An 11452-nucleotide genomic window follows, 5' to 3' on the forward strand; every position below is an offset into this window, starting at 1 on the left:
ATCTCATAACCAGACTATGCTGTTTTAGTCACTTTATCTGCACATTAAACAACAACAACAAGTTCAGCCGAAGTCTCGCAATACGTCGTTCCCAACTTTGGGGAATTAGAGACGTAAACCAAACAGACATGGAACAGACGCGGAAAACAGACGCAAAAACCCAGGACCGGTCAAGCCCGGAGCAGCGACCTAATGATAAAAGAAGCCCCGAAATAACGTTTTTTTGTGCGATCGCAGCCATCCTAACATCTGGAGCGGCCGCCTCAAGCGCACAGCTGGACTGGCACCGGCTCCTATCCGGCAGGACAGCCCTCCGCACGACAAATACACTTCCACGCAAAGCAGCCCTCGGACAGCCGCCTTCCCGCAACACCTCTGCCGCCGTGACGAACTGCGAAGCGGAGCACGGAAAGCAGAGGAGGGGGCGAGAGGGAGAAGGAGAGAAAAAGGGGTCTCCGCGCTCAAGTGCGAGAAGGATGCGCGGCTCAGACCGTAACATTTCACTTTGACAATTTAATTACACGGTTGCAGCTGGCTACTGAAAAAGGAGAGAAATACAGTGTTTAAAAGAGGTCCCCTGGTTTCCTAACTTTGGGGCTTCCCAGCTACCTGAGGGGATGGCTATAGAAAGGAAAAAAAAAAAAAAGAAAAAAACGAAAAAAGAAAAAAAAGGCTCGTCACTGGCACCCAAGGAGCTTAAAAGCCCAACGAGGGAGAGTTATTTTTAAAAAAATAAATAAATCAAAGCTGGTCAATGAACAGGATTTGCAGCCTGTGAATTCGTCTCTGTTTTCAGCCCAGGAGGCGGAGTTGAGACACATTCAGTGCATCCTACAAAAAAAAAAAAATGACAAGAGATCCTTTCTTATTTCATTGCCGTGCACGGAGGCGGGAGGGGGGGTGCGGGGGGGGGGACCCCCGCTCCCTTCCCCATCACGGGCACCTACCTTCATCTCCTCGTTGATCTCCCGCTTCACCGGGTGAGCCGGCTTCCTGCTCCTTTTATTTTCGGGAGGTCTCCCTTCTTTCTCCATTTCTGCCATTTTTTGCGCCTACTTGGTGGTGGAGATGAAATGGCTGCTGGTGCTCTGGGGGGGCCGGGAGGGGCGCGGGGGGGGGGGGCGGCGGCGGCGGCGGCGGCTCTCAGTGGTGGCAGGCGGCGCCGCGGAGGGCCCGGGGGGAGCGCGGCGGCGGCGGCGGCGGCAGCGGCGGCGGCGGCGGGCGGGCGGGGGGCGCGGGCGGGCAGGGGCGCGGGTGCCCCGGCGAGTCAGCCATCTTCTGCCTCGCCGCCGGCCTGCATGGGAGCGGCGCGGCGCGGCGGGGCGGCGGGGCGGGCGGGCGAGAGGCAGCGCGGAGCGAGCCGGCCCCGCGCCTGCTGTGGCGCTGCTGGCGGGCTGCCGCGGAGGGGGCGGCGGAGGGAAGGGGGAGGCCGGCCTCGGCCCGCCGGCGGGCGGGGCTTGCCGGCACCGAATCGGCCGCCGCTGCCCGCCATGGGAGCCGGGTGAGGGGGGGGGGGGGGGGAGCGCCGCGGCGAGCACCGGGCGGAGCGGAGCGGAGGGGGGCGGCGCGCCCCCGCCCCCGGCCGCCATGAGGGAGGGGGGCCGTGTGTGTGTGTGTGTGTGTGTGTGTGTACCCCGCACAGGCGGGGGGTCCGCCCGGCCTGCCCCCCCCCCCCCCCCCCCGCGCAGCGTGGCCCCCCCGCGCTCCCCCGGCGCCCGTCCCGTCCCGTCGGGTCCCGGTCCCGTCCCGTCCCGTCCCCGCCGCGGTCAGACGGGGCTCTCCGCCGTGCCGAGGTTTGGTTACTCCTCTTTTTCCCTTTATCCGCGCCCGGGAGGTGAGGATGAATGGTTCGGTGGGACGCGCTTCAGCGGCGAGGTGCCGGATTACAGTACACGCTGTGGGGGATACATTGATTATTCCTGGGTTGTGCTTTCCCGCTCCCTCGCAGTCCCTAATTACCCGATACAATACGGTACGGTACGGTACGGGGGTGTCCATTGTTCCGTTAGTCAAAATTGTAATTGTACGGGGTTTCTCACTATGATTGCGGTACACCTTAAAATTATAATCTCTTTTTTTTTTCAAAAAAAAAAAAAAAAAAACAACCCACGGTTGAAAGATAAACTGCGTTCCATGTGGGTATGAGTAGGCTCCCCATAAAAATCTCTGTTTAGCCTGTCAAAGATAAGTTCGTTTTGCGTGCAACAATGTCTAATTTACATTCTCTGTTTCTGAAGCTTAAATCACTGACATTTTTCAGTATGAAAAGTTGAGCAGAACTCCTTTGCTCGTTTCGTGACTAAAATGAGCCTTGCTCGCCTGCTTCAGATGGCAGAGTGATTAGAGACACGGAGCGCGTTTTCCCCTGTGGCATTGAGAATGGGGAGAAACTGGGATTTTGCATAGTCTTAGCTGTGAGAGCAGCGAGCATCAAAAGGCGAGATAGCAACCAGACTTCAGTCTGTAAAATCCTAGAGCCCATCCGCAGCGGTAAGGTCACGGCCGTTGTGAAGCGAAGGTGCTGCCACTCCCCTCGCTGCCTGAAAGAATCAGGCAGATGTTGGAAAAAACCAGATCTGATTGTTCGTTTTCGCAGAGCGGCAGGACCTCGCGGAGACCCTCGAGAAGGCTCTGCCGGCAGCGAGGAGCTGCAGGAGTCAGCCGCAGAGAGGGTCATGCCGTGGGCTCGGTCCATTCTGCGCACCCCAGGAACACAAGGTCTGGCCTCAGACTCACCAGCAGCAAGCATGAGAAGAAGCTGAGATCTATTTGTTTCTCGTCTGTAATATTTTAAAATACAGTGAGATCTGAAACTTGGGGAAACTGACTTGCGACTCCACAGGTAACCTCCAAAGGATGGTGCTTAATAAGGGAGTTTCCCTCCTTCTGCGCCCCATCACCACCGGCGACCTCATCTCTATGATTTGTTCACCGTATTCTATCACAAACAAATCGGTACGGTTGAGCTCTCATCAAGTATGGGAGATATTCCCAGAATCTCAAGGTATTCTCTCACACAGTAGGGATAAGACAGGCAATGCAAGGGGAAGGCTACACAATCTCATGTAGCCTCGGAGCTCTTTGAAACCTTTAGCTGGAAAAAGCAAGCCAACCTCAGACAACTATTCTGCTTTGAATCACCACTACCCTGCTGGTACATGAAGCCATTCTGATGAAAAAGGCAAAATTCATTCTTGTATTAGGCACGTATCACTAGTTTCTCTGTAGAGCTGATAGCAGAGTTTTAATGAAAACCCTAGAACTTCTGCTAAACAGAGTATTGCCTCAAATGGTTCTTGTTCCGTGAAACATAAGAAGGCTACTTCTCAACACTTACTATAGATATTGTAATAAAGCACTGTTTCGCTGCATAAATTTAACAGACTGAGTTGATAATCTGACAAAAAGATTAATCCCAAACTCCCAACATAAACAGAATTTCCTTTAGTATTGGAAGGGACTTTGGAGAGTGTATCTGCAAGCCCAAATGGTGCGAATTGTTTCAGCAGGTTACAGTGAGTAGACCAAAACAAACGTCTTCAGGATCAAATCTGTCATTCCAGTTTTCCTGACTAACGGCTGAAGGTTTGGTTGTAAATTTAAGCACTTCCCGCCCCTCTTGCTACCAATTCTGAACAATGATCCTCACTTCTTGATCACCAAAACCAGTGGCTTTCAGTTAGGGTTTTTTTTCCGGTATTTTTCCAAATATTTTTGAATGGAGATGTGAACTTATGCCTCCTGATGGTAGGCTCACTTTTCTCAGTTATTTCTGGTAAGCTCCTTAAAAACAGCCTCCAGTCCCCAGTACCTCATCAACCACCAGATGAAAGCCATGGTCTTAGAGCATATCCTGTTTTTCTCAGTTTCTAATACAGGCTTGGGATGGATACAAAAGTTCTACCTCTCTGTGTCCTAATAATAGTATCTCTTCATCTGACAGCAGATTATTTCTGCAACTGTCATGATTCCTACTTTTCTAGAGCTGTTATTACCTTTATATGTTGCATATTATTATACTACATATTCTTGGGAAGTTGTTCTTCTAGTGATAGCATATGGAGGACCATCAACTGTCAACACAGAAGTTCATGCATTTAGAGTGCTCAGTCGTTATCTGACACACATCGTAGGTACCAAAATAAGTTTTGGAAACCGTCTAATTATTCCACTTGTTACTGGGGAGGGAATGACTAACAAAAAGGAACACTTTCAGGTTTTAATGGTAGCTCATGAACTTGTAAGGGGAGACAGAATATCAGAATCTATGGAAGCCATAAATTTGTCAGTCGTACAATGGCATTGATCTGAACGTCTCCAAAAAGTTATGAGAAAATAAATCTGATATTTACATTATGGAGACCCTAACATTAAATACATATACTGAACTGTGACAGCACATATTTCTTGCGTGAAAACCTGTATTTTTGGTAAAGAAACCTGGTTCAGTAGTGCTCGATGTGGATTCTGCAAACTTCTTAAACAGGTGAATAAAGGTGGCTGATTGGATCAATAGGGCTGCTCGCATTTAGTCTACCAGACAGCGATACAGGGGTACGTGGTATCAGACGGCAGTTACCAGCCAAAGATGAAATCCTGATCCTGTGGAAATCAGTGACGATTCTGCTCCTGAGTTTAATTAGACCAAATTCCTTGTGAAATTTCCAAGCTGATTTTAAATCAGTCTATTATATAGTGTGCATTGGAAAGCAAGAATCCCATTTTCTGTAAAAAAAAAAAAAAAGCAGGGTTTTCAAAATACAATTCTGTTCTCATTCAAAGGAAAAATAAGAAAATGAGGGGGGAAAAGCTTCATACTCCATATTGTAACTCATCTCGAAAGGGAGTAGGAACTTCCCACAATGAGTGCGTGCCCTAACCACAGTGCAATAGGGCAAGTTTCTCACTGTCTTGCCTGTTGAAGGGTTTTGGGGTGGCTTTTTTTTTTGCTTCGCTCATTGATTACTGTCAAAGTTGGGGAGAAAAAAGCCATGTGATCTGCCTTTCGGTGGTCGCTAAGTCACCTGCAAGACTGAGGTTTGGGTCCCTGCTGTATCTGAGTCCCGGCAAGACCTTAGCTTTTCCGTCCATTGCCCGAGCGCGTGTTTTATGCACAAGGTGCTCTGCCAAGCTCTGTATTTTTGTTCTATCATGGCTTTGCATTTCCAGCTCTGAATTTGCACTTGGATTTTTGCAAGCGCAGTAATTTGGACCTCTGAAAAACAAATATTGTTCATAAAACAACAGGTGCGAATGAGTTGCCTAAAATAAATCGCCCCAGGTTTAATTTATATTCTATTATTCATGTTCCTATTTATTAGTATTTGCATGTTGTAAAAGGGCACCTATGCGGATACTTACCGGAGTTGCTTTTTAGATAACAGGAAAGCGACGCTCGGCTATAACTAAGTTCGTTCTTCAGTTTGCCTTTATTAGTGCGTAACTCTCTTTAATGTTACTACTGAGCTATTTCTTCTCGTTCTCGCCTACCGGGGCGGACGAGACGAACAACCGGGCCTGATTTCCCAGCCGGTAGATCCGCAAGCGGCACGACGGCTTCAAAGCGAAAGGTTTTACAGGGCAACGGCATCGGAACAGACGGCGCTCCGGGGGCTCTCCGCAGCCGCCGGGACGGTTTTCAGAGGCGAAACTGGCACAACGGGGGCCCTTAGGGCGGCGGGGAGGCGGGAGGAAGGGGCCGAGGCCCCGCGGCCCCCGGCCCGGTGGAGCGGGGGCGGAGGGGGGGGATCGTCCCTGCCCGGCGCAGCCCGGGACCGCGGCGGCGGCGGCGGCCGCGGCGAGAGCTCCCCCTCCCGTTCCGCTCCCTCTCGGCACGGTGGGAAACGCGTGATGGAACCTCGGATCCCGAAAGGTGTGGAAGCACAAGGCTGCGTGCGTTTGTGCACGTATGGAGGCACACAGGTACACCCGCGCGGACAGGGGGAAAGCAGGCTGAAGGTGAAAGGGGGGGCTCTTGGGGTTGTTCTTCCCAAATAACGGCCGCAGACGTTGCGGGCCGAAGTAAAGATGCGGCTCTTAACGGCTTTCTCTTCATATTGCTGGTAATTTACCTTATTGTTCCCCGCTTGCCAAGGTGTTGTCAGCTCTCCATCAGGTTGCTTAGTAATGCCAGTCACTGTGGAAAACGTATGTCTACGCAGCCTTTCACAAGCTAAGCTATTCCCATTTCACCTGTATCTGAGGTGAAGCCATAATAAACAGCAATTTAAATTCAGGTATTTGGTTTGCTGAAGTGTTTAATTAAACAAAGAAATTCATTATATGTGTTCATAGAAAAGTACCGTTACATTGATTTCTTTTTTTTTTTTTTTTTGAACTGGAAACGTTCCTTTGACTTTTTGCACAAAACGCTAAGGTGATAGATTATTTACGCCATCAGAAGCAAATAAATGCACTGAATACTTAAAATATCGGCTCCCAATCTTTTTTTTTTTTTTTTGCAAGTACAGCCAGCCATTTTCAGACACATGGAAAACACACATGTGAACTTCTCCTTCACTTCAGTTCCACCCAATCCCCACTTCCACTTCAGTGATGTTATTTCACCCATACCTTTGAGAAGGGATACATTCCACTCGTTCCTGAGCTTGGACAAACGCCCACAGCATTACTCACACACAGTAGTGTCTGTAGATTCCTTTCTGCTGTGGATACTAATGTCAATCCAGAATTTCCTTAGACGATTAGAGGCTGTTCTGCAAAATGTCAAGAGGTAGCCTCTCCAAAGCAGACACGGTATGGCAGTTGAGATGGGAGTAGTGGCAGCTTTCCAAATATGAAGGCCTGGAAATGCTTGGAGGTACTTTAATATTGATGAATATTTCATTTTTTGTGCTGCTTTGGGGTGTCAGTGTCAAATCTGTACAGATTAATGGCAAGATAGGGCCTTAATACTGTTAATGCTTTTTAAAGTTCTGGCAAACAGAGAGAAACTTTATTTAACTTATTAAATCATTAATTAATGATTGCTCTTCTTGCCTGAAACTTCACGTGATTTGATAAACAGAAAGAAATGTTAACTCGTTTCCCTGGTTCTTTGTTAAATACTTCCGAGTCTTCTGTTAAAATGCCTTTTTTTTTTCTTGTTTCATTTCTCATGTTCCCTACATCAGAAGTAGGCAAAGACAAGTCTTTTCCTTCTTCAGCATCAGAGAACACCCACACCATTAAAAATCAATCAATATTAAGCCTTTTAAAAAGTATCAGCAATGCATTAAAAACCAAATTAGTAAAATATGGCCCGGACACCAGTATTGACTTCGGGGAAAAATCTTTATCATCTGTCTACTGCTACACCCTATGTATCCACTATCATTATTCAGTGACGCTGCTGTGACGCTTTCATATTCAATATAATGCCGAAGATCAGGTAGAGGAAAATGAAGGACTTACAGACGAGCAAGAATCTTAGACACATTATACCAGATTTGAACTTGGCTGTGACAAACTATGCATTTGCAAGCTCTAGACTTCATTACGGTTAAGGACTGTATCTCTGAACGAAACTTGTGAATCTTTTAAAGTTCATTTGGTTCAAAACAGGGGTCTACTTGCTCTGTCATACAGGTTGGTAAGAGCATATACCAAGCCCTACTTTCTTGAGGGCCACTTATTTCCCTGTGGCTGACACCCAAAATGCTGACCTCCAAAGGCTGCTTTGGAGAAGGTCTGAGGTACCTGAGAGACCCTCCTACTCTCCACGTGTCCAGCCTGTTTCTCACATACCTTGAAAGCAGGGAACTGTCAAAGTCAGAAGCAAAACTGGTGAGGGGTGGAGACTTGCGCTCTCTGCAGCCGTCCTACAGCTGTAAAGCTCCCTCCAAGGTGAACTGAGAATATTTACAGTCAAGGCAAACTCATTTCTTCACCTGTCATTTCTCAACAACAGCCATTTCAACACCTTCCCATTCTTTTACTTCTCCACACAAAAGAAGGCTGGAGAGAGTCTTCTTGTTTTCACTTTAACAGGTAAGTCTCCCAGATGCTACAATGACAGGAGAAGGGGAGAGGCTGTGTGGGATTAGGATACAGCAGAAAGATCTCCCTTCTTTTTAACTTCATTCTTTTTTTTTAATAAATCAGTTGTGCTGATACATTCCTGGAAATTTTATTACAGTATTCTACATCAAGTTCTTCCTAAAAGGAAGCCCTCCTCTCTTTGTCTTTCTCTGAAGAATAGAATTTTTTACAATAAAGACAGTGGTTTATACATTTTCTCATAATCCTGTATTCCCTCTGTAAGCTTTGTTGCATGATATAGTATGTCAGTTTAAGTAACGTCTGTCAAGGGATGGAAAACAATTACAGGTTCTTTTCATTCATAAAAGTCATTCTGGAGTTTCTTCATCCTTAATTTTCTTGTCATGCTTTCAAAACATTATATCATTTTGTCCAAATTACCCCCTGCATTGCATATACAAGATACAGTGGGTTATTCATTTCCTTCCTGGACCCAAAGAAACATGTCAAGGTATCTACAGTGACATATACTAAATGATTTAGACTTGGGTAAAGTTGGACTTTGACGTGTCATTATTTGACAATTACTCTTCTACTGCAATGCTTGCTTTCCTGCCAGCATCTCACCAGAATCCTACATGACATGTGATTCAATCTCTTGATCTTCTCAGTTATATTTACATGAATTTTACACATCCTAATATGTAGTGGCAATGCATTCACATCACTGTGGCAAAAAGTCTGTCAAAAAAACCCCAAACATGTTTTGAGAATGTATAAGAGAAATATATTCAGGACTAGGATGTGGCACCTATTTTCAGGTAGGAAAATGTTCTTTATTCAGCAAATCAAAGAGTAGCTGAGATTGGAAGGGACCTCTGGAGATCATATAGTCCAGCCTCCCTGCTCAAAGCAGAGCAGGTTGGTTCTGTGTCCAGTCATGTTTTGAATATCTCCAAGGATGGAGACTCCACAGCGTCTCTGGACTACCTGTTCCTCTGTTTTATCACCTTCACAGTAAAAAACCCTTTTTCTTATGTTTAAATGGAATTTGCTGTATTTCAGTTTGTGCCCATGTGTCCCTTGTCCTTTCAGGGAGAAGAGCCTGGCTCCACCATCTCTACTTTTCCCCCATCAGGTATTTATACACATTGATGAGATGCCCCCTGAGCCTTCTCTTCTCCTGGCTGAACAACCCCACAACTCTCCTCATACGTCAGATGTGCCAGTCCCTTCTTCGTCTCTGTGGCCCTTTACTGTCCTTGTTCCAGTGTGTCCGTATCTCTCTTATATTGGGGAGCCCAGTCCTGGCCCCAGCACTCCAGATGCGTCTCACCAGGGCTGAGTAGAGAGGAAGGCTCACCTCCCTCAACCTGCTGGCAGTGCTCTTCCTAATGCACCCCAACCTTCTTTGCTGCAAGGGTGCACTGCTGGCTCACGTTCAGCTTCTTGAATGCCAGGGTCCTCAGGGCCTTCTCTGCAAAGCTGCTTTCTAGCCAGTCCTGCACCCGTATCGCTACAAATACTATTCCTCTCTGGGTGCAGGACTTCACATTTCTTTGCTGAACTTCATGAGATTCTCATCAGCCCATTTCTCCTGCAATTTATTCAATTTGCTTTGATTTATGATCCTTTAGGTAATTAGTATAACTATTATCTGGAAAGACTTTGTTTTCCTGAACTGTGTTGCTTTCCCTAATTAAATCATGCATGTACCATTAATGATAATAATCTATGTCTCTTACTGCCATAACCAAAAATAGATTTTGCTCAAAGACAGTCCTGAGAATCCTTCTCCACACAGGTAGGGTTTCTTGCCTTAAAACAGGATCAATGTATGTATCCATCTCCACCCGAGATTCTTGAAGTCAGGTGTGGTTATCAATTTATTTTCACAACACTACTAGTTAAAGCAGAATTGACATGTCCTCATCACTCCCTTTCAGAGGGTGCTGGTGGGAGACAGTCACATACAACTTCCATCCCACCCAGCCAGCCCGGCGAAGGCTTGCCACAAGACTTCAGCTTTGGGTAACTTCTGGGAGTCAAGGGTCAGGAACTCCATGCATATCTCGGTTAGCATGCACTGAAATCCTGCCCACATACGTGCTGTGGCCCATGCTGTGGTTTATTCCAAGTAGCACTACAGGTCCCCAGGTGCCCCACCATTCCTGCAAGCTCAGGCAGCAATTCAGTTGGCTTGCAGAGCCAAGGGTCTGTATTATTGCTTCCTCTCACCCCCCGGGACAACGTGAGAAATTGCCTCTTGCATATTGTAAGTGTGTCACAGCTAGTGCCTCTTAAGCCCTGGTGTGAGGAGCTGTAGACTGAGGTTTATTGGCTCTACCTGAACTGCCAACACCAAAACCTGGTCCAAGGCTATCTTCAAAACCTAGCCACCCATATGATTAGTTGGGGTCTTCTTGTCTGTTGTTAACTAATATTACAACTACCAGTTAGTATTACAGCTATTTTGCAGATGCGAAATCATCGGGAGAGAGATAAAGTAACAAAACACGTGTAGTTGAAGAGTCTCGCGGCCTTGACTAGAACCCAGCTCTTATGTCTTGTAGGGCAGTCCTGTCACCATTAGAACATGTAATCTAACCTTCTCGGAAAAAAATGAAATGTGAGCCTCCCTTTGAACCAGCTTGACTTTGAGCTCACTCATGAAACACCAACGACCTTTGAAAGAACACTGGGATGGCACCATTGACAGATTTTGCCTCAGTTGGCTGCAAATAAAGTTATTTGAAATAACTGCCAAAGCTGTAATTTATCAGACTTTTTCACAGATTCCACAAAGGCAAGGAAATTCAAAGTTGAAAGGCTTTCTCCAGGCAGCACATGCCAGGCATTTGTGCATGAATTGCAGGAGGGGAAATGATATGTTTCTTTTAGAGCTGTTGTTGCCATCATGGAAAGCGAACAAGCATCTGTGCTTCGGAAATCAGTGGAAGGAAGGTGTTCCGTGAAAGGGAGCATGTGGGAAAGCGGCTTAAAATGGTGAGAGTGTATGAAAGTAGCAGGAGTTCTGAATGCCATTGGGGAGAAGAACTGGAACAAGGCTGACACATAGAAAGGTGGTGAGAAAGCAAAAAGAAATGCAAAGAGGAGTACACTGAAGGGGAAAAAAAAGAGACTTTTGGCTAGAGAATAGGTCTGAGCAAATTCCAAGAGTGAGAGAGGAACAGAGAAAGAGGAAAAAATATAGGGCAGATGGAAAGTGTATCTATTGGATGATTGTGCAGGTGAACGTGTAAGTTAAAGTTTTGGTGTGTTTTACTGTGGAAACAGATACAAAGCTGAAAATCAGATGTCCAGGCAGGACTGCTGATATAGCAATGATCCGCAGGACTGCTGATATAGCAATGATCCATACATTTATACTACAGAAAGTCTGTAAGATGACTGTCCTCTGTAGCATTTGCCACTGATCCTGAAAAAATGGGAAGACTCACATTTAGTAATA

The 11452-nt window shown here is 46.7% G+C and overlaps 1 protein-coding gene and 2 long non-coding RNA genes across 4 annotated transcripts in view; 1 reads left to right on the top strand and 2 right to left on the bottom strand.

The window, feature by feature from the left end:
- The window catches only part of LOC115338694 (sine oculis binding protein homolog), a 119234-nt gene extending 117776 nt beyond the window's left edge, over positions 1–1458 (bottom strand). Inside the window, exon 1 of one of the 2 annotated variants that reach the window (XM_030007478.1) lies at positions 948–1458. In XM_030007478.1, coding sequence (XP_029863338.1) covers positions 948–1043 — 96 coding nt within the window. In that variant the 5' untranslated portion in view covers positions 1044–1458. The remainder of the gene's footprint in view (positions 1–947) is intronic. The other variant, XM_030007477.2, reaches the window with a different exon arrangement.
- Positions 865–3380, top strand: LOC115338698. Its single transcript, XR_005933719.1, has 2 exons — positions 865–980; positions 2597–3380. It is a non-coding gene; the product is annotated as an uncharacterized LOC115338698 (long non-coding RNA).
- An 825-nt stretch (positions 3381–4205) lies between these two features.
- LOC115338696 lies at positions 4206–6310 on the bottom strand. The gene is made up of 2 exons (XR_003922505.1): positions 5362–6310; positions 4206–4725 (listed from the first exon to the last, which is right to left on the bottom strand). It is a non-coding gene; the product is annotated as an uncharacterized LOC115338696 (long non-coding RNA).
- Between the last annotated feature and the right edge of the window lie 5142 nt (positions 6311–11452).

This window comes from Aquila chrysaetos, chromosome 2 (assembly GCF_900496995.4).
Source record: "Aquila chrysaetos chrysaetos chromosome 2, bAquChr1.4, whole genome shotgun sequence".
NCBI lineage: Eukaryota > Metazoa > Chordata > Aves > Accipitriformes > Accipitridae > Aquila > Aquila chrysaetos.